Here is a 26,809-nt window from a genome sequence, read left to right on the forward strand (position 1 = left end):
CTAAATCATTCAAAATATTAGGGTAACTTTCATTATACTAATTGGAAACATTAGACAGTGTTAAATATGAAGTGTAGGTCAGTATTGCTTTCAACAACAACCTTAATAATAAAACACTTTTATTGTCTTTGTGAATGTAGAACTTTTTTGATTTGTTGAAGTGTCCCCAACAAAGTGGAATTACTATTTAGAGTAAAAATCTTCACTTATTTTGCATATTCTCTTAAAATCCAACAAAAAAGAAAAATTCATCAACAACAAATTAATTGACTAATGCAAATGAATTCATTTAAGAAAAATAGTAGAATCAAATAAAATGATTTGATCAAACATGAACTAATCAACTATTAAAATCGACAAATCTGTAATATATATAACTACTCAACAATAAGCTGCAGTTCATTAAGAGAAATCTACAACCACTGGCCATCCTCCATTATGGGTAGTCAGTCCCACTCCCCCACCCAACCACGACGCCCGTGGCTGCAGGCATCAGTGCAACGCTTGGGGGCGCTTTTCTACCTCATTGTGTGACAGGAGGACGTCCTGTCTGCTGATGTAACCGCTAACCTGGGTCCCTCACCGGGCACCGGCAGCACACAAACGACTACACACCGTGTGCACAGGACGCCTGTGTGTAATGATGGAGTAGCAGCCGGACTGAGAGGCGCACACAAACACCGGGGAATGAACGCTTCTGTGTGGGCGGAGAAGGACGGACACCCGGCCGGCAGTGTAGAATATAAACACCATCACGGAGGCTTGTGCGAACATAACGTTGCGGCTTTAACCCACAGTGATGATGCATTCACTGTTTCTGCAACGTGGTGATCCAGCTGAATAAACCGGGACTGTAGGTGAGTCAATCATGTTGAATGTTGTTGTTTTCCTGTTAAAAGGCATCGTCGCACTCAAATGCAGCCTGTCATTTAAATAGCAAACTGACACGAGGAAATGTTATTTGGTTGTGTTTGAATGGGCTGCAGGGATCAGGTGGCATCCATCATTGTAGTTTTATTTATCTAGAATTAATTGTATTTACCTAGAAGCGACCAATAGTCCGTATTGAGTTCATTTTTAGAAGAGAATACTATAGCCCTGCAGCCTGTCTGTGTTGATATTAACTTAATATAGGCCTTAACATAGGCTATTATTCAGTCTCTTCAATTACAACCAAGCAGAGCATTTAAAGGTTGAAAAAGCCAGACTGACTATCATAACCAAAACTTAAGGAAGTAGGCTATTTAAGAGTTTTGTGCATGTTTGAAAGCACCATTATATTAAAAAGAAATTATAAATGAAAAATGAATTGCAAAATTTCTTGAATACCCTAAACAGGACTTGAGCGTTCTTAAATATGTAGTCCTAAATGTGAATATATTCATTTTGTAGGTCAGCTCTTGCTTACTCACTGAAAACTCCTGGTGTCCTTGCTCCAGATGTTCTGTACGTCCTGCTAACAATGCATGCAGCCACAGAGCTGGAGCTATTCTTAGACACTGAAGGTGAAATGACTATAGAGGTGGAGTTGCTTTTGTGTGATCCTCACCTCCCCTTTAACTCATTTAGACCAATGCTGCGATGGAGTCTAAACTCCAGAGGAAGGGTGTTTACACCTGGAGAGACTCTTGTCTCTCATGCTGACCATCCACCATGAATGTCTGCACCACATTTTTTGTACCATCCATCAGCAAGCATGTTGAGAATTTTGAAAGGTCAAGTGGGAACTTCACCTGTTGGTGGAAGCCCTAGAGGACAAGCCAGAGCATCATCAACATCTTCACATTGTATTCCCTTGGGTCCCTTGATATTTTTCTTTTCCTTGTTTACCTAATATCTCTTTATCTTTATTTCATGGCGATCCATGTAATAAGAGTCAGACCCTTAATAGGGGCGTTAATGTTTGTGCAAGACAAAAAAAAATAGATGTCGAGAAATTTCTCTCCAGACTGGAAATGTAACTTTATATTGGCACAACAGGAAAAGGCAGGGGATCACTAATGACTTTGAGGATATCAAATGTCTGCCACAAATTGTTTGGAAATCCTTCAAGAACATGTTGTGATAATTATCAGGATAAGTGGAAACATGAATGTGCTGGTGGTACTGTAGGACCTCAGAAATATATTAAAGACCATGGAATGCTTTCGCGTTTATCCTCTGAGGACATTAAAGATACGTTTAAAATGTTTTAGCAATTCATCAAATTCTCAGCCAAAACAAAATGTTGACCTCTTTTTTTAAAGGAAAATTCAAGAGATCTTTAAGATAAGTTGCGATTGATCGTCTGTGAATTATGAACATCTTGAAATCCATCTCACTGTTGTTTATGTACTTTGCTAAAACAAAAGGAACAATTGTCGACCTCTTGGTAGTAACCCTAACCCTAACCCTAGAGGAAAGGCCCGGGGATGACGAAATCATTAAGTTGTGATTTTGGGACCACGACTGTCTGTGCATGATTTCATGAGTGTCATTTCAAGACAATCCGCTTTTAAGTTGTCGACACATTTCAGTCCAAACAACATACATGAAACCCCTAAAGGAAATGTCAAACTATCACCAAGTACCTGAAGCTCAACAGAGAAAAGCCACGGTCCTACTGGGAATTGGAATTACCGGTAATACATTTTTCTGTGAATTTATTATTATTGGACCTTGAATATAATTTGGTCATAAACCATCAAATGTACGACTCCAGATTGTTTAAAATTGGAATTTGTGTGTTCACTCAAATTCGCCCAAGTCTTGGACCATGAGTGTAAATGCAAGACTTCATGATACTCCATAATACTTGTTGGGATAAATAAGTTTAGACCAAAATGGAGGCCATAGATTGACATTTCCTTCGGCTATCCATGGATTCAATCTCCTTAGCAGGGCTTTAATTGTCTTACTGATTATCAAATGATTGCAGCAGCTCTTTAAATTGGTTTCATGCAGCTTCTTAATCAACCAAACCATCGGATACGTTCCTTAATGCTCTGGTTCTGTTTCCTTCCATTTCAGGTCCAGTGTGCATGATTTTAATGTGTGTGTGACGGAAGATGGAGCCTCACAGGATCTGATTATGGTGCCAAAATGATTAGGTTTGCTTTGATGAATGCTGTTAGGAAGTGGCCACCGCAGAAAGAATGAGTCACCATATTGATTGCCGCCCTCCTCCTTTAGTTGCTACTTCTCACTAGAAACCTCCCTACCCTCCCTCTCTTTCTCTGTTAAATCAGTCCATCCATCCTTCAGCTTGAAATTCATGTTTTTTGAGTTCATTTCTTTCTCTCCATCTCTTTGTGATGTGCCAGATACCCCCGACACCCCCCCCCCCCCCCCCACCTCTTCTTCCCCATAGATACGTCAGAGAGGATTTGCAGAGAGGTGGCATGCAGCCAAGCTGAGGGCTGCATACCAATAAGTGCATGAGTCGCTCTGCTCTCAGGTCTGGATGAGGGAGAGAGAGAGGAAAACGGGAGGGAGGGGTGGGGGTCTTGTCACGAGAAGCCACGTCATTGCAGTGTGTGGAATCTATTTTTAGCAGCGTAAACAGAGGGATTCCAGCCCACTGATCATGGCTACACAGTGAGAACTGGGTGGTGGGAGGCAGGAGACGCTCTGGATGTGAATGAACGACACTTTCCATTTAGTCCTGACTGTCTGCCTAATGCGTCGCTCCCCTCCCCTCCCACCGCCTCTGCCTGTCGAGGAGAAACACTGCGCCACAAATAGCTCGATGAGCTCCCAGTCTGACGCTTTTCTTCTCTGTACTTTGCTTCACATGCATGAACACATGTGCCGTCTCTTAATACAGGAGCATGTAAACAACAAATACAGTGTATGGCACTTTTCTGAACAGATTTAAGATTTCTTGCACTAGAAGATTGTACATGAGAGGGTAAAACCCAGTCATGTTCGGGTGTGGGGGATTCATAGCTGTCACATTTAGCCATGTTTGCAGTGCTGGCTTTGAGCACTTAGTCTAATTAACAGTCCAGAGGCTTTGTGCGGATGCAGCGAGGCGTTGTGTCCTCATCAAATATTCACATACACACATATTCAACACTGTGGACCACCTCCCCTGTTCACCTGATACTCAGAGCGTCACTGTGTTAGTTAAAAGTAATCTCTGAGCGTCTGTTTGCTCACAGATTGGAGACCGATTGGTCGTCATCATAATGGCTCTGTGAGGCTGAACTTTCCAGCATTGAAGAGTTTAACTTGATGTTTAAATGCTGTCTGCAATGGGCTTAATATTTACCGGGTGTACCTTTTTTGTTGTTGTTGTTGTTGTTGTTGTTGTTGTGTTAGCATGATAATATTTTTTGATAACCACTGAACATAGAGAAGAGAGATGCTGCCATGACTGTTTTAGGTGATGGTGCAAGTGGGAAAATGATTATTCCCCAAAGTTATTTATCCTCTGGGGATTTTTGAATGTTTTTTGATAAATTGAGTAGATGTTGAAATATTTATTGTGATAAGTGAAATCTATGACCTGCTGGTGGCACTATAGGAAAGGTCAGGAGATCGTCAAAGGATTAATTAACCATCTACCATGAATGTTTGTACCACATTTGATGTTAACATATCAGATCTTTCAGTCGGGAACATGCAACAAACATTTGCTAACTTTTAAGCCAAGCTGATAGCATTGTGAAAAAAATCCTTTAAGAGAGAGAAACCTTCAGTCTTTGTGGTTACTTAATCTCCAGGACAAAAGTGGTTTAAAGGTCCAAATGCACCAGCACTTCTGAAGGTGGACCCTTGGAGGTTCTGGAGTTGTACAGGGCGACTGTGGCCCAGTTGGTAGAGTCTTTCAACCGGAAGGTCAAGGGTTCGATCCCCAGCTGAGCAACAGCGCAGATGTGTCCTTGGGCAAGACACTTAACCCTGCATTGCTCTGGATTAATGTTGCACTTACTCTCTGATGTACGTCATTTGGATAAAAGCGTCTGCTAAGTGAATTGTAACATTGTTGTAACAATTATGCATAACACTATACCTCAATACAATCAAAACAAAATACTGTCTTCCCCTTTTTCAATTGTAACTTAATAAAAAAGAGCTGTAGAGACAAAGACCATTATTTGTACCCAGCTAGCTGTGAATTTCTGTTATTAAAAAGTGTATCTTAATATTAAGGAAGGCTGTAGGATCTGTAGTTTTTTGCACGTCTACATTGGCTTCATTTTTCAACACCAGAGGTTGCAGCTTGGTTTATATGCACAAGTTTGAGCCTTCCTTAATGAGTTGATGGTTTCTGAATACTAGCAGTTTGTCATAATTCAATTCCTCTGTAAATGTGAATGTTTTGTTGGAGGTCATCAATATTTGGGGAAAATAAGAGAACGGAGCAGCAGGCCTGAAATTAGCAAAGTTGCTTAATTAATTTTTATTTGTTAACTCCTTGAATTTTGGATTAACAAACTGAGGTTCAAACAGTAACAGGAGGTCCAGATGAAGGAAGTGAGCTGTAATTTGAAACCCCCCCCCCCCTTCCCACAGGGACTCATCGTCGCCGTTTACTGGTTACTCTGACACAATTTGAGCATCATCATAGCTAACCTCCTCCCCAACACAACCATTATAATAGTGATCTTTGCTATCACCCCCGCCCTCCATGCCTCCTTCCTCTATCCCCCTCCCCCCTTCTCCACCATCAGCCTGAGCTAAAAATAGCCATCCTCTCTCATCAGCCAGTCGTCACGTCAGGGCTGCGTTCATTCTCACTTGACGAACACGCCTCTTTTGAGATTGAGATGTTTTGAGAGCATCAGAACATTAGAACTTCTGGTTCTAATATTTCAAAGAAAATAGTCTCAGCTACTGTCATGCACATTAAATCAGTTATTCTCAGGATTTCATTTCATTCTTTCAAGTGAAGGTGTTTTTTTCTGCTTTCTCAAAATGGAATGAGGAAGGAAATGATTACCAAACATGACTTCTGCTTCACATAGGATATTGATCTAGTGAGACACATTTTTTCGCCGAGTTGTGTGTTCATGTTTACTCCTAATCCATGTCCCTGTGCTCGATAAAGCAATATCAGCTGTGAACTGAGTCTCACTGGGCTGTTTGTTTGTCATTCACAGGAGGAAGTGTGGAAAGCATCACTGGACATGAACTGCAGGTAAGTGAAAAATCAAAACATCTTCTGTCATCTGAGTGATGTCAGAGGAAGCATTTAGAAATATATAAAACTGCTTCAGAGTAATGTTTCTCTGACTTTCACAGCGAGAAATGTCAAGTGAGGGAGAGAGCTTTAAAATGATAATTTGTTTTATTATTTATTATCTTTATCTCAGCACAGGGTGCAGAGGTCTTGGTTAATTTTTTAAACTTCACAAAAACAAAAATCAGTAAAATAGGTCTGTTTACTCAGCTCCCTTTTATGGTTCCAATAAGCAAAGAATTCAATCCGTAGAATGAATAATTGAACAAAAAATATTAATCCATATAAACATTTACTCCCCCGACTTTCTGCAGACATTTTAAAAAGAAGCTGCACAGAAAAAAGTGGGTAACTGGGTAAAGTCAGGGTGAAAAATGTGCAGTTTGCATCGCAAGTGCAGCTCACCATGATAATGTTGGGAAATACATTTTCAGGAACTTTTGTGCATGTGTGAAAACACCGATAAACTCACAAAATACTTGTAACTACATACATTGAGAAAATAGGAGTGAAATAAATTTTCTACATTAACTAAACACATTTACTTAACCTTTTTTACACACGTGACCTCACTGACAGAACTACCAAAACTATTCTATAAGAAATAAAACTGAGCTGGAGTAAATAAACAATAATGAATGCTCTTCTGGAATTTAAAGCGAGCACATACTGCAGCAGCCAGCATGACATCCTGACAAATACCGTCAGTAAGATCTGAGGAGGCAGTGTGCAGAAACCTGCCACCAAACAGAGTTCCTGTTTTCTGTTTGATGCTTTCAGGATGAGTAACAGGAGCGTCTGCTGAGGAAAGATGTGTCTGACAAGATCACAAATTAACAGTAATTGTGGCAGATGTTCAGGTTTAGAGCTGTGTGTTTGTGTTTGTGTGGGCTGATTCTGTTAGCTTGTGTTCTGCTGATGCTCAGATAAAGTGTGTGTTTGTGTGTTTGTGTGTTTGTGTGTTTGTGTTTGTGTTTGTGTTTGTGTGTGTGTGTGTGTGTGTGTGTGTGTGTGTGTGTGTGTGTGTGTGATGGGAGGAGAACCCATCAACAAGTCAATTCATTCTGAGGATATCTGCAGCTCATAGATAAAACCAGAAAGGGAGGAGAGGGATGCAGCGAAACACGGGGCTCACTTTCAGCATCACTTACTTATTCTTTGGTATGACAGAAAATTTAATTCAAGGATTAAGTTAGCCTTTTGTGATCTGTTGCAGTGGAGTGTGTTCAGGTTCTTATTTCTCGTGCCGTCGCTGTGTCTAAAATCTCCTTAAAAGGTGAAGCGGCAGTCATGTGATCCCCTATAGCGGCGTCTGGCTGCAGGTGGGATATTTTTAACCTGAAACCCACTGAGACGCGTCGGCTGGATGTAATTAAGGAGACGTTTATAAAGTGCAGACATGTGAGTCACAGAGTTTTATCCAGTGCTTGCAGCGTTCACTCAGTGCACATCAGGTCTCATTCAGAGAAATAGCACCAGAATGTGTCTCATCTGTCATGTGTGTACCTGTATCACATTCACAGTAATGAGCACAGCAGCAGATTATCTAAAAATGTAATCAGTTCAAAAACCAAAAACTGTTCTTCAATTCTTATTTTTGGAATCCTATAGGAGAAAGAGTTTGTCATCTATGATAATAAACTTTGTCTCTTTCTTTGAGACAATTTGTTGTGAAGCTTGATATCACTCTTATCTTTGCTAAATATGAAACTACAGATAGTGGGCTGTTAGTTTAGCTAAGCATGCAGACCTAAAACACATGGAAACAGCTAGCCTCGCTCGATCCAAAGCTAGCAAACGGGATTGGTTACATTTAGAAAAGAAGAAAAAAAAAGAAGAACCTTCATTTTCCCCCCAAAACACCCAGATGAGAAAGTTATAACAATTATTCAAATGTAAAATAAAATATATATACGGATGTTATTATCATGATTTAAAAAGGAAGAAATCTGACTGACGACGTCAGAGAGGCTGCAGGTTGTTAAAGGGACCAGGACAGAACGTGCTTTTAAGATAATGTTAATGTATTCTATCACATCATGATAGCTTCATGTCCAAACAGGAGGACCTTCTGTTCAAAGAACCTGAAAATCTTTTAAGTCCCACAAAGTGATTTCACAGTTTGTTCTGTTCTTAACATTCCTGAAGAAATTTTTTTCTTTTATTTGACCCTCTTTATGTAAAATGGGATTGTATTCCTAATCCCTTTTTATTCGTCTACTTCTTACAGTTTTTGAACTCTTTCATAACAGGAGAAAGTAGAGTATCTGCTAAAACATGATATTTGCATTTCAAAGCAGTGTTCAGTTTGTCCATGTACTCTTTTTGAATCCTTGTCTCAAATTAACCACAAATAAATAGATATATGGTCTATTTCCTAAATGTTGTTTGATTAAAACTGTATAGAAAAGATAAGTCTCTATGTACTGATATATAACTGGAAATAAATGTGAAGATTTTGGTAAAGATTGTACCAAATTACAAACATCAGGTGCTTGTAGGTGGACTTTGTGACATTGCTTTATATGAAATGCAAATAAATCAGAGTATCTGCTCACCTGCTGTAAGTCACATCTAAAACACTGAATAAAGTTCAATCCCCAAATTATAAACTCTTCTTACAAGATTCCCGTAAAGACAGAACAGCATTTAGTGTTTTAAAGGGTGCAGTTTAAGTCTCAAAAAAGCTGTTTCAGCATCCATCCATATTTAAAATAATCAATGTTACAGTCCAGACAGTATCAGTAGATTCATTCATGATTTGTTGGTTAAAAGTTAACTCCCAATTTGGAATTGCTCAGCAGTCTCATTTAGATTCAGTGAACAGCACGTGTGAGCAAATCGCACAGCAGGACGGTCACGACTCCTGTGAACACACGCCCAATCTTCAGAGCAGGTGATCCAGCGCATCAGAGATTAAAGTAATTCATGCTCATGTTCGGCACAGCTTCACTGAACGTCACTTTCAAGCAGAACAACTCGTATTTAAAAGAATCACATTTAGATTAAGACGTTTTTTCGGCTTTCATGTTGTTTTGTTGACAGACTTGTTACATGTGTTTAATAGTTTGTATTCCTCATTGTGTTGAACCGTGTTTTCATCCTGATCAATTAGCTTCACAGTTAAACTGTTAAACTGTTAAAAAAAATTCTAGATCTATTACAGATGTTTAAAATTTGCTTCTTCTGCTCAAATGTGAGAAGTTGCAGTTTGTCTATGATGGAATCACTGTCATCTTTGTTCAAAGAGATTAATTGTTTTTTTATTTTTTTGACTGTAGGTTAGACATTATAAGACAGCTGAATAGCTCAAGTTTTTTTCTGAAAACATTTTACAAGCCTATACACACGTTTGTCTCACACTTTCATTTTTTTTAAAACGGTCTCCATAACTATTCTTAATATAATTGCTCCGAGACTAGAGCTTCAACAAATAGTCAGGGAGGCATTACATCTGGAAAATACATATTACATTTTCAGCCACTCACATATAATGAGCGGATGTTTCACAATTTTAATTCTGTTGTGAAATGAACATCCTCCGTGTTTTTGGGGTTTCACATTTTTATTAATTTTTTTACTTCTGAGGTTGTTGCTTTTCAAATTTAGTTTTACTTTTTCTTTGTTACAAGTCACTGCAGATTTGACAAATGATGTTACAAATGCTAAAGGGGAGACAAAATGACAACTTTTAAAACAATTATTTGTTGAAAAATTACATTTTGGATTTTTGTATATATTATTTTTTGGACTGACAAACAAACCAAAACACCAATTCAGGCTTCTTTCTCGCATTTTAACGACTTATTCACATTTTCACACTTGCACCGGAAAGAGAAAACAAAATAGTGTTTTTTGTTTTTGTTTTTTTTATTACTACTTTCCATGAACATGTGAAGGAGACAAAACAAATAATGCATTTAAAATACTCATCAAATAAAGGCAATAGAAAGAAAACTGTTGAGACAAATCATCAAAATAAAAATCTTTGATTTTAGGCTTAAAGCATCCAAATGGGTTCATATAAAAGAAGGAATCTTTTGTAGATTTAACTCTGTGTTTGTACAATTTATTCAGGAGTATTGGTAGAAAAAAAGGATATATTTTGAGATGACATGCAGTTACATAAAATAAAGAAATTCCTGCACGTCTGTGATAAACTTCCCAGCTGCACGGCGATCATTAAACCAACATAGAGCTGACTCTGGCTCAGCACTGGAAAAAGAAATCAATCTGTTGGGCTGCACCAGCATCTCCCTGCATCACAACAAAACCAACCAATCAGGACTCAGCCTCATGCGCCTCCATGGTAACAGAGCTGCCTAACTCTGGAGGAGGTGGAGACAGACGGGGGGAGTAAAAAGAGGAAGGGGGAAAAACATAAAATAGGTGGATGAGGGAAGGAAGAGGAGAAGGAAAAGGAAGAAGTGCTTCTTCTCTTCTTTTCACAACGAGGATTTAAAAACACTCCTTCCCCCGACAAAGGGGGGAGGACTGGGTGACCGGAGACGGCAGCGAGTGCAGGGATGAGGAGGGAGGATGGCTGGGCTGCTGGTCTCAGTGGGACCTATATCTGCAACGGCCGCTCAGCTCCGACTCTGTTTTGTGGCTGTGGTGAGATGTGTTTTCTACAGTTCTCTTTCAAAAATCATGCAAATATGTCTGAGCTGTTTGCTCTCAAAAAACATGGACGCCTGCCTGTGTGACTTACACAAGTCCAGACTAGTGGATACAAAGACACGTTAGGTTAGAGTCTCTGCAGGTGGCTGCTTTTTGAGGCGGAGACTTTTGTCATTTCCCCTCTCAGAAACACATAAATCTGTCGAGCCTTATGTCGGTTTTTACATGAGTTTATGTGTGACTGCTTTAGTGACGTCTCTTACTGTATGTGCAACATGCTTCAAAATCATCTTTGATGGTTTGAATATGCGGCATATTCAGGGAGTTTTTCATCTCAGAGTGGTGCGTTGTGCTGGTATGTGTTTAAGCAAATGACACACAAATACAAAATATTCATAGATACCATTCATTTCTTTCAGATACTTATTGTTGATAGTCTATTGTATTGGCGGAAAAAGACAGATTGCTGACATTTTTCTAATGACAAGTGGCACAATAATTTACTTGTTACATTTTTTGGTTTTGGTGCTGGACAGGCGCATTTACTAAAATGGGTTTTAACTTTTCTGTCATCATTGTTGAAATGTTTGTTTTTACACAGGTTTTTGCTTCATGAGAGTTGTCTTTTAAATCATCTATATTTGCACTATTCCAACCAAATTTTCAGAGGCTTAAAGGGCAGTTTGTCTACAGGCGATGATGATCAATCCACACGTTGTTTAAGACTTGACTGTCTTTTATAAAACATGGAGAAATACATGGCGCAATACGACTCACTTAGCCCCATTATCGGCTGAATCAGATGCATCCTGGTGCCTCCCTCTGTGACATGATGCGTCTGCCTTTTGCTTTCCAGTGTGTGTCAGAAACACGCTTAGAGATGTGCAATGTATGGTTTCTAATTTGCATCGTTGATACATTCTTATGTAATCTGAATAATTTAAAATAGCTTACTTTTAAATGATTAAAGATGAATGCACATCAAACAAGGACTAACACAATTTCACATATAGACAGGTGTCAATGTGACGTCATTCTGAATCTCCTGCATGCAAGGATGAAAAGAAACAAGAATAACAAGAGAGATCACATGGATCAGTAGGTTTTGTATCCTGTAATGCAAAAGTTGCCAAAATAAAGGGTGAAAAACAAAGTGATAGGTTTTACAGAAACAGGTGAGGATTAAACATTTGGCCTCTTTTGTGCTTTTCAAGGCTAAAACATACTGCTCAAGATTTTCTATTGTAGTAAGTATATTAATCCATTTACAGTGACCATTTTGACAGGATTTTGCCATTAAAAAATATATATTGATGCTTACATGACCTGTTTAATGCCTAAGTTTATTTGTTCATGCAAATGTTCCTCGAAATATATATTTTTTTTATTCCAAAATTATTTCTTTAATGCTAACCTTGCTCTTGTTTGCATATTGATTATTTAAAGCCTGACATTCATTTTAGTTTTTGATGTAAACAACAAATATTTACAGCCAACATTTCTTTTTTATTAAGCTCATTTGTTCATGCTATTAATATTAAACATTCCAATATTGATTTTTCAAGATTATAATCATGTTTTTCTATTATTTATTTTGCTATTTAACATTATTATTCTTAATGTGAGGATGGATTTTGCACTTAAACACCTGCCACTTGTTGCTATAGCCTACAGACACTGGGAGTGTCTCTGATCATAGGGACTTACTTTGTGTGTTCTTAATTATGCTACTGCTAAAAATAGCTAGCTGACTAGTTAGAAAAGGTTAATAGTTTTAAATGTTTTAAATCAGTAGGATATTAGAAATGAAAGAATAACTGTGGCTTGTTTTAAAGAACCCAATGAGAACTCGACTGACTCAGCTGTTATTTTCAACTCAGCATGCAGCAGCTTCAGCTCAGGAGATATTTTAGCTCTCACAGCTTTCATTTTGATGTTCCAAGCAACCGCAAGAAACAAGCCTCTCACATCAGTTTGTTAATTTGGCAAACTGAGCTGGTGGACCAGAAACAGAGCTAAAAGGATGTTTTGACTTATTGTACATTACCGTTCTTACATTTTTACAAACAGCCATTGCAGAGTTTAGATTAGAGGCGGTTGTACTTTAGTCATCTAATCTAATTCATTCTGTTTTTAATCAAATAAGGAACAATAACAATGAATTATGTGCAGATTTAAAGCAGGACTAGCTGCAGAAAAGCCTTCAAAGGGCAGAGAGGAGTGTGAATAGCTCTGGCGATAAGTGCTCTCAGCTCTTGACATTCAGGCTGAGACACTTACAGACTGTCTCTTCACTGCACACAGGGTTTGAGTCTAATGTGAATGCGTTGATTGTAGGCTGTTGTTCGTTTTTCAGGGGTTGAGCAGTCGGCCTGTGGAAATGAGCTGCTGGCAGGCCGTGCTGTGTTTAATGGAGCAGAGCTGTTTTTCTCTATAGTTGGTTGCCTCGGTGGCAAATTTCGTGAGATTTAGCCTGTAGGCCTCTCAGTCTGCATCACACAGGACTGTGATGGAGGGCAGCTGGCAGTCGGTCAGACTTTAAGAGGAGCAAATGAGATTTTTACATCCTATGGAGGCAGATGTCTGCAGTGGATGTGATTTTTGGCTGTGAGCTTAATTCACCATATTTACACAGCGGCCATTTTCCTCTGTTATCATGCTTATGATGGGAATCTCAAAGTCTGTTATCATAAGTCATATGTTTGAGTTCATAGTGACGTACATCCCCCCCACATATAGTTTTACTACTTCCCAAGTGATCAGATTCTGTAGAAAACAGTGTTCAGGTATTGAAAGGACATATTAACATCAAGTAGCCGTATTTTTAGATTGTTTTACTGTTAGCTACAAAGTGGTTTGATACCAACATAAACTTTCCAAAACCATAAAGTCATACATTATAGTCAAAAATAATGTAAGCGAGAGTGGTAACTGTAGATGCTAACATTAGCTATTGCTGATCGTGGGCTAGCCAATGAATCAAATACTCTATTTCTACGGTCATGTACAAAGGTTAGCTAATTTTATTAGTTAGCTCAAGCCAGGTTAAGTTAATACTAGCTTTGTTAAAGTTAGGAAGTAGCTAATTGCTAACATAAATATTTATGTAGTTTCAACACTTTTGATTCCGATATTAATTTCCTAGCTAACAGTATGCTAATTGAGGCGTTATGTTAATGTTAGCTGTTGACTGAGCTCATGTGTAATCAACGTCAGGGCAGGCTGTGGGCATAGACGATGAAGGTACGATGCTCTAGGGGGCGCCAGTGTGAGTCCTGAACGCTTAAACCAACTACTGGATTGTAAACCTCCCCACTCCTCTCCCTTAGCTCCGCTTTATTCAGCCTTGATTCTCTCTCTCTCTGGTCCACTTCACCAATAACACACTACGCACTCCACGACAGCGAGTGTAGATGAGAAATGTCGGAGAATTCAGTCTCTTCTGTTTGTTCCAAAAGGGGGCGTAAGGGTGCACAGTTAGACCCCTAAGTAACATGGAGTGTTATTAATGTTGATTACATAAACTGAATCTGAATATGTGTGTTGTGAGTGAAAAATAAAAATAAAAACAGTTCAGAAATATTACAGTGAACATGTGGTAACAGAAAAACACAGAGTGCATTAAATAGCAATCAGTCTGCCAAACCCCCAACTGAGGTTTGTGCTGAGCCCTCAAAGGCCCAAATCCAATCGGCAGGTCTCTGTTGAATTCCTGTTTTGTGTTTTGCCGTGCACTTTATGAAAAGATATACTTTGTTGTAGGAACAAAAATGCTATTCTCACATTACTGAGTATCAGTTTTTTATGTTTAGGTTATTTTGGCATAGTTGTTAGTTTATATTGCCTTTTTCTAAACTTTGGATGAGGGTTGTCTTGCTTCTTATTCTTATTTTATTTTATTTTACCAGAACCAGACACATGCTCAGGTTTTTTGTCACACATTTTGTATTTTGGCTTTTTAAAAAAAGATTTATTAAACTAACTTTACTTCTTCACATCATTGCAGTGGTTGGTTTCCATAGAGGTTCAATCTTCATTTGGCTCCATGTTTTATCACTAACGCTATAAAACTTCATCATTTAAATGGGTTAGATTGAATGGGGGTGAATATAGGTAACAGTCAAGGCAAATTTCTTTCTTCCTTTTTTTTTTTTTTTTTGCAGCTCCGTGTGAAATTGGCTGCCAGCCCAGGACAACTTTATTTAGGATTGAACTCAGTGGACATTTCCAAAGTAATAAGAGGGAGTGGAGCCATATTAAGGAAGAGATACTGAAAGATGTTGAGATGAAACACATTACATCACATATTGATAAAGCACTCTGAAAAAAATTAATTGAAGTTTGTGGTTGCCATCCAAATCTGAGTCCTGAATCTGATGTTCCTCTTCCAGGGATAAGTGCTCTGCTTATTATTAAGGACTGAAGTGAACCCGGCTTATGTCACTACTTGGCAATTGACACTGAACTACACGCAAGCTTATGTAGTGAGACACATTGTACAACATTGGAATCATAAAGTTGAGACCAAGATAATATAAACTGTACCATATTTATTTATATTTCTATCAGAGTGACACAATTCGATTTTTTGATTGGCATACAAATATTTTTTGTTATTGTATTTATAACTAATTAAGGCACAAACTTTTCCTGGTTTCAACTGCTAAAATTTAAGGATTTGATCCTTCTTCCTGTTTTTGTAGGGCTATCATGTTGAATGTATATCTTATTGACTTACGACATACTTTACAGAACTTTTGAACCTCTTCTTGAAATCTGGGAATTCTTAATTTAGATGTCAGTATATTGCGTTTTATAGTTAGTTATAGATTTTTCTAAAATATTGGGTCAGGAGAAACAACGCTGTTGCTATTTATTTTAAAAGCTGGAGCACACCAGACTAACAACAAAGAGCATGCTGCGACAAAAATCAACTACTGCATCGGGTTGTCTGGCCAAAAAGTTGCACGGTTTACACCATACTGATAGCAGCCTACTGCCAATTAGTTTGCGCATTCTGCACAAGTGGCAAAATCTCTCCATACCGGCAGGTCACAGGTGGCATCACTCTGGCATTTGTCACACACAGTGGAAAACCGCAATACCCATGACCAAGGATATACAAATATCAGTGTTTTTGTTTAGCATTTTTCTCTGATTGTGTTGGTGATTACGTCGACTTGAGAAGATGTCTGAAGATATGGAGATGGGAAAATGAGACGGGACTAATGTGCATGCATTGTTTTATTAATGACCTCTGATGATATTCTGATGACAACTAGATATACTCTTTGGTCCATTCAGTTCATTGTTATGTTGCTCAGAGTCTGCAACTTGCCAATGATGTGCTGGATCAATAAGCTGATGGAGGCAAAAAAAAAAAAAAAAAAAAAAAAATCCAAAAGGCTTGACTCATGGCCGTGTCTGTCTGTCTGCCTGCCTGCCTGCCTGCCTGTCTGTCTGCCTGCCTGCCTGCCTGTGTGTTTGTCTGTGTCAGGATGTAACTTTCACAGATGAACCTCAGAGTGGAGGGTTTACCTGTTACCTGACATGTTCCCGTCAGAAACATGAGCATTAGCATTGAAATTAACATTTCAGTCCGAACCAAAAATTCTACATCCTGCTGATGTATCTAAACATCAGGTTCATGTTAAAAAGTGAATGAAGCCATGCTGGTTTCCCTGTCAATCTGCTCCTCCTGACCTCTACAGTTCATCTGCTGCAGCATCATCACAACCAAACATGCACGGACTAATCATGCACAGATGGACAGACTGTGTGACGCAACCTGTACACACACGTACACACACACACACACACACACACATACACACACACACACACACACACACACACACACACACACACACACACACACACACACACACACACACACACACACACACACACACACCTCTCTCCTGCGTCATGTGATCACAGCGTCAGCTTTACAGTCGACTTAATCTGTCTCAGATTAAGTTGTCTTTGTCATGTGACCTCCGCGTCTTCACACTCTGTCTCTACTGTTTAAATAGAGGCGTTTAAATGTTGGCATGAAGGACGTTTAATTCAGGAAGTGGGCAGGCCGTTAGGTTTAATACTGCTTTCTTTATACGTGTACAGCAGACACACATGTTAGAGGATCGGCAGTTGAAGAAATATTCTAAACTCACAAATGTACAAATAATCTTTTATTTTGATAATCAACAAAAACAGTACTTTAGCAACACTAGAACATCATAATCATGATGTAATTGTTTTATGTATAATTTAGTCCTAACAACAATTTTTAAGACAAAAGATATCTATGTATGAATTGTCATTGAAAACATGCCTGTGGCTTGTAGAAATGAAGAGCATGTATTACTTATAGTCCGTTCTTCTAAAATATGTAAAACTGAAAATACAGCCATGAGTTGAATTAGCTTTTTAGATTTTTCTTGTCTGGGCCTTTGCAAAAATAAGTGTGATTTTCCTCACCTTAAGCTGCGTCATTCCATCAACTTCCATGAGCAACGAGCCAACAATTTTTCCACAAACCTGCAGACAAACTCGTAAACATAAAACTCAAAAAACAGAAAAAAAGCCACAAAAAACACAACCTCCGTGGTGGAAATACGGCATATAGCTGCTCCTGAACTATGACTTTTAAAACTTCATGTTATAAACACTGGCAGTTTTTAAAGAATTACGTGGTACTTTAAGCTGCTTATATCAATGATTTGTACTAATTTTTACTGTTGTGAATTACTCTCATGGCTATCATAGTTTTGTTTTTAGAGAGACACCTTAAAGGCTTAATATGTGATTTTTCACACTTAAATGTAATAGAAATCAAGTATATCCTCTGAAAATAACTCTGAGTCATGACTGTCTTCAATGGGTGTAACACCGGAGTCCCACTGTCTGTGATGCTTTCCGAGTTTTCCGAGTCCTATCTTCAGTTTGTTTACATCGCCAGGACAGCCGGCCGGCTCATCCCCTCGCGTATAAAAGTTGTTTAATTGAGGGACTAGAGAAAGGAAAAATAACATACTGTACTCACTGCTTAATTGAATGTCACGTAAGCGTTTATAGATCACGGTCATTCGGGGTAAATTTACATGCAGTGTGAAGATACGAGCATAATAAAGATCGCTAGCATTAGCATGCTAACACAACAATGCAGCGCGAGTTGTTTTGATTTCATGCTGGTGCACAAGGGCGACATCTGCTGGATCAGAAAATCGCATATAAAGCCTTTACATGAAACATTGCCAGATACAGACAAGGTTAGAGTTTAGCTGATGAACATAGTGAATCATAGTAAGCAGCTAAAGAGACTGACACTCCCCTCAGGAGGTGGTGGAGACCAAAAACAAAGCTAAAATAGAGCAAATATTTGACTTTCAACTTAAAAGGTGGCCTAAACAAGTCTCTAAAATAATTTTAGTGCTGGATGATCAATTAGAGACCTGTTTGCTGAAGTTTAGGATGCATATCTGTCATGTGTTTTTTTTCATCTGGTTTTTGCTGCACACAAGTGGCACAAATAGTCAGATTTTAGGCTCACTATTATTTTACCAACACTGAAATATTTGTATGTTGACATTAACTTTACCAGGAAGACTAAATGCTCTTGTAAACTACAAACAGTTGGATTTAAAGACCACATTGACAACAACAACTTGGCTGAATCTTCAGCGTGTGGCACAGTCAGGATTTAGGTTGCTGGGGGATTTCAGGGATGTTGCTGGGTCAGTGGATTACCTTGTAACAGATCTGTGGGCGGGCTTTATGACACACACCGGATGTGTTGGCTTGTGTACGGGGATTTAATCCTTGCCACAAACATGCTTACTCGTCTGCTGGGTTTGTAAGTAATGCAGAAAACCTAAACCGACATTTTCTCGTATGTTTGTGTCTTTTTCCCTCTTTGAGTCTGTTTTGTTTTTCTTTCTCTCCTCCTCCTCTCAGGTGTGACTAACGCTGCCTCCCGCTCCTGCTGTCTGAACATGCTGCTCGGGTAGCGAAGCCGACCAAGAGGAGCGTCTTGCCTCTTTACACTCCTTCCCCCTCTGGAAACAAACACACACACAAACACACACACTGCTCATTTCAAGCACAGCCATGCTGATCAAGGAGTATCGTATCCCCATGCCAATGAGCGTGGAGGAGTACCGCATTGCTCAGCTTTACATGATCCAGGTGAGTGATTTTACACAACAGAATCACACACTTAGACTAAGAAAAGGGTTGTTTATGTTGTTTCAAACTGAAGGATTTAATGAGGGAAGTCTGTGTTAGTCTGGTTGAACCAGAGAGCAATAAATCTGGCCTGTTTTCTAAGAATATATGGAAACAGCACAGATTCAGGTTTGTGTGGAGGTCAGGAGTTTAAGGTGTCATTGTGTTGAGCTGTATTAGTACAGCAGAGCGCTGGTTTAAGGGTCGGAGGGGCAGCATGGTTCTGCAGACCAGATGGTGCTCCGTATGCTTGTGGATTGTGTGACATTTTATTATTTTGTGCAAGTGCACACCTTTAACATTCCACAAAAAGTGGACTCTGCAAAAAAGAGTAGGAAGTGATTTAGTCTTACATAATTCCAAGGAGTGAATGCATCCTCAAATCAAGGTCTATAGGCACTTACTGTAAGTTCATTTGAACAAAAACTGGTAAAAACACTGAATGAAGCAGCTTCACTCTAAAAATCTGTCACTCAGAAACCAAGTGGCTGCTAACTTTAGCTCAGCTGTTTCTTTGATTACTGAAGTTCAGGACATTTAGTAAATAAAATCCTTCCAGTCAATTTTTTTTTTAATATTTACTTTTGGGGCTTTTTTCCTTTTATTTAGACAGGACAGTGGCTAGAGTAAGAAATCAGGAGTGGGAAATGACATGGAGCAAAGGAGCCACTTTTCGGACTTGAACCCGAACTGCCCACATTGAAGACTATAGCCTCCGTACATAGGGTGTTATGTAATCATTAGGCCATCAGTGACTCCCAATAACTAAATCTTACGGGTCAAAATAACATTGCAGGACTTAAAGCACAAAGGAAGAATTCAGCTTGCAATTTTTTTTTGAACTCTGAATAATGTGCATCACATGGACTCTTGAAGGCCGATGTGGGAGTTTTGGACTGAGCATTGAACTGAAAAAACAAAGAAGGATTTGTCAAAATTTTATGTTGAAGAGTCGAACCAGATTCAGAAAAATTGGTGTTGGTATTGATGATGTCTGTTATGTGCCTCTGCTTGTTGCGAGTGATATGTACTTCTTTCAAGTTTGGAAAGTAACTTCTGAAGCTTGTTTGAGCACCAGTTGTTACTGAGCATATAGTAAGGCAAATATCCTTATTAACCCCAAAGGACAATTTGTTTTACTGTCTGCAGTTTTCACTTAAAAGTCCCATATTATGCTTTTTCTGGTTTTATATGCTCTTTAGTGTGTTTTCCAAGTGTCCTGTGCATGTTTAGGCACATCTATGTGCAAAAATTCCGCGGAAACGCGGCTTCTCCTACGTCCTCCTGTTAGCTGTAGCATTAGCTGCATGTAACGCTCGGTTCTAGCCCCTCTGGATAAAAATTTGTCAGTGCGGCGTCATTGTCAGTGTGAGATCACTGATCTAAGCCCATTGGCTCGTTGTGGCAAGCCCAGCAGCTCATGTTGAAATGTCCGAGACGCGTGCTGAGCAACTGACCAATTACGACAGAGCGGATCGGCAGACCAATCAGAGCAGACTTGGCCCACATGGGGTCTAACAGTGTGGGCTCAACAGAGTGTAGCTGACAGACTCAGAGCGTAGAGGGAGCAAGGAGGAGCAGTACATGAAAACAGACACTTTTTTCGGACTTTAGCTATTGTGAACGTACAAAAGTAGGTACATACATTAAATATACGAACCCCAAAAAGGCCGTAATATGGGCTCTTTAAATAAATGACATAGTGCTTTTAGAAGAAAAAAGACCACAAGTTATAGGAGGCCTGTAATTGTCATTTTGACTGCAGGGTGGTCCTCCAGAGTTAAATAAAAATGTATCTTACTGTAAAGTTAAAACAAAGAATAACCATGAATTGATTTTGTCAATTCACTGCACATCTGTAGGACCTTTACTGAACGACATCTTAAATAAAGATGACATGAAGTCTGCACTAGCCTGCTTTTAGCTACTTTAGCTCTATAAATATCATTCATGTTCATCTAAAGTGGACAGGTGCGTATCCAGAGAGTAATATTAGTAGTCGGACATTTTGTTGAGGTGTTTAAATCTTTTAGTTAAACTCATTGCTTGGTGATTTTGACATGTATGCATGCAGGGAATAGCTTTGTTTAGTTTGAATACTTCAGATATAAAAAGGTTGATTAGATAATATGCACATGAAGTAAACAGAATTTATATGCAAAGACAAATTTTAAAAAAGCGTTATTGTTGCACACAGTTAAGTCATGGCTAAAACATTTCAGCACTGCAACGAGGCAATCTAAACGAATAAAAAACTATAATAGAAGAAAGAAACCCACAATGATTTGAGATAAAACAACAACAACAACAACAATAGCTAAAGAACTACGAAAACCTTCAGCAAACCTCTTTTTATGTCAACCCTTATTATACACATCATTGCAAATACATGCACACATCCACTGCTGGACCACACCTCCTGCTACAGCATCACAGTTGAACACCAGGTTGCCACAGTAACCGGTGACATCAGCTGCAGAATGGCAGTGGCTGCCATAATTTGTTTGTGATGCAGGTGGAAGAGAGAGAGAGCGAGAGAGAGAGGGTGGTGGTGGTGGTGGTGGTGGTGGGGGGCAGTGATGGAAATCCATAGCCATGACAACATTACGTCTATCTCTAAATACAGTACGCAGGTTTAGTTGGTATGCATGGCTGGTGTACAGGAGGGAGGACCCGATAGCAGGAGGGAGCATATGTTTTTCTCGCTCAGTGTTTGATTTGATTTGGTGTGATCTAATAACTGTAAACACACACACTAGTTTAATTAGTCTCAATGCCAGAATTACCTTCCTGCTGCTAAATTAACAGTAGTGCTTCAAATGTTGATGAATCTGCCACATCCTCTATAAATATGTTTTGAAAAAAAGTGGGATATGTGAAGACAGAGAGAGAAAGCTGAATAGAGTCAAACAAACAGAGCAGCAGTGACAGATAATATAGAATTATGGATGGAAAATAATAATAGTAAAAACCTGTGAAAAATTAGCAATAACGGTTTAGTGATGATGCAATATCTATGAATGTTAATAACTGTAGCAGTTGGTGTCAGGGCTGAGAGTATGATTGTATGGGTTCTTTTGCAATGATGCATATGTTCACAGCATGGGGCCAATTTTAATCAGAATGTGTTTTTATTACCTCATTAGAATTTGTGCAAATAGCACAGGAGGAACAACACACTATTCACATGGTTCCAATTTTTTATGAGGTCAGACTGAAGAACTTTTTATTTTTTTGTCACTCCAGTCAATTCTTAAATCAAATATGGAACTCAATAATCCCACAACAAAAGTACACTAAAAAGCCTTGAATTTTCCTTGTTTAAAAAAAAAACCTTTTTATCTAATTCTGTATATCTAGTTGCAGTTTCCTTCATCTTCTTGTTGCAATTGGACTTGTTTTGGTTCTTATGACACTAGAAATTCAGCAGATGCAGCATCCTTAGGTTTAAAAACGTTCCATTGTTCTTGATGCTGAAAGTTGAGAGGCAGAAAGTGAACTGAAGGTTATGAGGTATAATACGGTTTCTATTGCTTCCATAGCTGACCAGTTTAATTTTTTGCTTCACTCCCTCAGTCTTTCTTTTAGTTTATGTTTGCAAAAATATATCATCAAAGACCTTCAGAGGTTATCACATTTATAGAATAGCTTCTTTTGTATTCATAAAAATCTATACCTCCCCGTGGAGAAGCTGAATATAGTCAACACTTGGCGCTCTTTGCTCTGAGCTCTCAGATGTGTGTCATTAATACAGATACTGGGTGCAGCAGCTCAGGGTAATTTAAGGGGCCTCGGCTCCTCTCCTAAATTACATTACCTGCTAGATTACAGCAATTTTCCAGCTGTTTGCCTCCTCTGACCTTCATTACTGATAGCACCTCCCTGAAGTCTTCAGGAGAGAGCTGCATGTTCAATCTGAGCTCTCCTTCTCGACCCCCCCCCACCCCCTCCACTCTGCCTGTTAATAATGATCACCATGATTTGCATTCACTCGCTGCTGTTCCTTGATGTCGAGCACATTACAATAGAGGGAATAGAACAGCTTTTCAATCATCGGCTTGGAGCAAGGATACAGTGTCTACAGTCATCTGACAGTTATTGTGTAGACCCAAGAGTCAAATTAAGACGAGGAAACCTTTGCAAACAAGATTGAAGGTTTCATAATAATTCCTTGCATTTCAATAGTGTCCTTGCAACCTTTCGGGTTCGTGCTCTGGTCGTATTTAGTAAAACTACAGTGCAAATACAAAGGTAATTTATATTCCGAGTTCCATTTTACAGCAGTGTGATATCCTGTTAGGTCATTTGAGGCCTGAAACATACAGTAGGTGTACATTATTAACACGGGAAAGCACCTGCTCCATCTTCAGGGTGTGTTTTTAGAAGGATGTGTGTTAGCTTACTAGATTGTATTTGCACTTGAGTATATTATTTTAAATAATATCTTACACATAGTTTGGTTAATGATAAATGCTAGATTTATTTTTGGGCCTTTTGCCTTTATTCTACAGGACACAGAGTGGGGAATGACATGTGGGGAAAGTAGCAACAGGTCGGACTCGAAACTGCGCCGCCTGCTTGGGGGACTATAGCCTCCGTACATGGGACGCATCATCACCGCTAGGCTACTGGCGCCCTTACAATGCATGCTATTTCTGCAGATTTTTGCATTTTAGACTGTGGTTAATGGAAATGAAAGCCACTTTTGGCGTACAGAAGGCCAGCAGATGCTGCTATGTGACACAAATATTGAAAAACGTTATTTAATTTGACATTTTTTGGAATATATTTTTTATTCCAACAATGATCTGACTTTCTTTACAGAAGGTGTTTGAAAACCAGTGACTCTGCAACTTGTTCACAGACTTTAAAATTTCAATATTCAGATGCCATTACTCCCCCTTACACCTCCTGTTATGAGTAGGCAAGAGAAGGCACCATCAGAGTGAAGATGGATTCATTCTAATAGTTATTTTTAATGCCTGTAAATCACTGCAGCGCGTAGGTATCATACAAGGGGACTAATGGCACGTTAAAGGATCAGCTTCTTTTTACTTTTTTCATGTCAGATTCACATTGAGTGATATATCAACAGATCAAAGAAAGCATGATGAAAATATTGACTGAAAACACTACTTAAAACTATACAGGTATATACCGTATATATCATTAAAGAGAAAAGACATACCACTTGTCCACAGGAGGCGCCCCAACCGAATCAAAATGAAGGTTTCTCACAGCATTTCATGCAAACAAGCACTTAGGGCCTGATTTGGTAAGGTTCCAAGTAAAGAGTACTAAATTGCGTGTTCACTCCAAAAATTTGCATGTTTGGTTGGTGGGCGATTTGCGGGCGATCTACTAAGAAAATTTGCAGGTGCAAACCGTGTGGAGGCGGTAGGATTTAAGTTAGTTAGTTATTTTACTGGTTTACGTCACGGAGAGTTTGGACAGAAAGCAGGATGACTGCAAGCGCAAAATAGGTATTAGTGGGAGAGGCAAATAAACGCACAATACTTTTGAGTTATAGGAGATAAATCTGAATATTACAAAGAAAATGTTGGTTATAAGAAAACCTCGGCATTAAACGGGGCCTCTCTTTTCTTCCCTTAATCTTAAGAAGGAATTGTCACACATTGCGCAGGGGGTGCGAGCTGTGTCCTCTGTGGACCGGGCGCTCTACACTCGCCGTTGTTGCGCACCAGACAGCTGGCCAGTGCTGTGTCTGATCGGACATAAATGCCCTGGAAAGGGCAGAGCTGGGGGAGAGACGCGCAACCCGAGAAAAAGGAAATCCCCAGTTTAAAATGAAATGTTGGCGAAAAAGAGGGAAATAGGAAGACATAAATAGAATGCAGAGGCTGTGAATGTTCAGTTTTGTTTGGTTATAGGTATATGGCAACAATCAGCTGTAGTTTATTCATGGTGTTTCTCTTCCTTAACGATTAGGCTATTGAATCAAATTTAAAAATAAATGCATGCCATTTATTTTTCTGTCATTTGAAACATGTAAACACTTGTGGGTAAAAACGCAATCTTTATGCCTTCTTTGTTGTGCATATGTCTCCTCCTAACTTCAACAACAGCAGCCTGTTGAGCGTAACGCAAACACAGTGCTCCTGGGTTAGCACGTTCCTTTCAAAGGTGTTAAATACAGACACCGTCACAATCACTGCAATTTTTGTCAGGCTTGGTAAATCGCAATGTGTGTACTAGCTTAACTTGTTTGCATTTTCTCCTCCCAGTATTTTGCACGCTGGGGCAGAAACGCCTCATGTTGCATATTCATTAAGGCAAACAAATTGTCAATGCGTGTTGTTTTGCTCATTTGAAAGACGCAATCCTCACTGCATGTCGTTAGTAGATCAGATAGCACTTTTTTTTGCTGGTGGTATGAAGTCTGCACATGTTTTAAGACACGCAAACCTTTAGTAAATCAGGCCCTTAGACTTTTATCAGATATCGAAATTCATATCTTCAACCCTCCAGAAGTGATATCTGTTAGCTTCTGCCACCAGTATTCCTTTGTCTCACTTGGCTGTAGCCACACATGTGCAGGTACTTCAAAGCACTCAGGCAGTGGGCGAAAATTGATACATGATGCAGACTTGTGGTTTCAATCTGTCAGATATCAGATTTTAGCAGATTTAAGCTGTATCCCAAGGAGATGTTGTGTGTTTATAAACTGATGTTGTAATCCAGGACTCCCCCTGTGAAGCAACAGGAGTAATACGCGACTTAGTTTAAAAGGATCTGATGGGTCAAACCATCTGTTATGATTTAAAGAAAGGAGGTTACATCAGCGACAAAAGGAAAATAATTTATCTGTTTAAAAGGCTTCTATAAAAGTCTGCCTCCCTGCACCTGAACAGTAAAAAAATAAATAAACTGATCACAGAGTTTGGATTATTCGGTGCTGAAGGTGTTTTGTGAGGAGGATTTGTGGAAGAGAAAGAACAGACGGAGAGTATAAATAAGATGTGCAATCTGACTGAAAGAACTCAAAGACAAGCAGTTTCTTTTTCTTTCTTCCACATGGCAGCATTTTTCTTTCCAGCTCATCACTTTGCTTCTGCTGCATCATCCATCCAGATCTGTGAGGGCAGAGGATTTCACAAGGTTAGACAAGACCTGAAAGAGAGATGGGAGCGCTTTGTCATGCTGGCAGGGGTTTTAATGTGAAGTGGAAGGAAAGCAGCGACGCTGCCAGTTGAACAAACTTGGATGGGGCTGGACCTGCTGGCTTTGGTTTTTTGCAAATTAATTTGCAATATGGGATTATTTGTTCCCCTCACTGTATAAAATAAATTACTTTCCCACATTTTTTACAGTTTCAGTTTTATTCACTCACCAAAGCTGTATTTCCACTGAAGGAACTTCCCCCAGGGTCTAGGTTCTCTACTTAGCTCCTGATACATTGTTAACCTGACCAGAAAGGTCCTGCACAGAGGGTAGTACTCGCAAAAATCACAGGAACAATAGGGTTGTGGCTTTTCTTATTGGTCCATTATTTCAGCATTTCATTTCAGCCGTGTTCCCGCTTTGCTGTTACTGCTATTCTCTTTTCCATTAAGGACTCATTAACCCTTTACACATCGCCAATTCAGGGCAGGATATTTACACCCTTGTAATGTGTAACACAGAAGGAAAGAATGGTGATGTGAATCTGTTTTGACGCTGAGCCAGTATCAGAGGTTGTTACTGAGGTGTAACTGCATCAAAACAGTGGCAATGTTCATGGACAGTGCCATTTGTGTCTGCATGTCTGCATGTGTGTGTTAAGCTCCTACTGTTTGT

At 39.2% G+C, this 26,809-nt stretch overlaps 1 protein-coding gene across 2 annotated transcripts in view; it reads left to right on the forward strand.

Annotated features, from left to right (window-relative positions):
• The first annotated feature begins 602 nt into the window (after positions 1–602).
• The window catches only part of LOC110000491 (membrane-associated phosphatidylinositol transfer protein 2-like), a 52,204-nt gene continuing 25,997 nt past the window's right edge, over positions 603–26,809 (forward strand). Inside the window, exons 1-3 of one of the 2 annotated variants that reach the window (XM_065965459.1) lie at positions 603–857; positions 6,087–6,124; positions 18,743–18,973. In XM_065965459.1, coding sequence (XP_065821531.1) covers positions 18,896–18,973 — 78 coding nt within the window. In that variant the 5' untranslated portion in view covers positions 603–857; positions 6,087–6,124; positions 18,743–18,895. Of the gene's footprint in view, positions 858–6,086; positions 6,125–10,161; positions 10,781–18,742; positions 18,974–26,809 lie in introns of those variants that run through there. The other variant, XM_029281610.2, reaches the window with a different exon arrangement.

This window comes from Labrus bergylta, chromosome 17 (assembly GCF_963930695.1).
Source record: "Labrus bergylta chromosome 17, fLabBer1.1, whole genome shotgun sequence".
Lineage (NCBI taxonomy): Eukaryota > Metazoa > Chordata > Actinopteri > Labriformes > Labridae > Labrus > Labrus bergylta.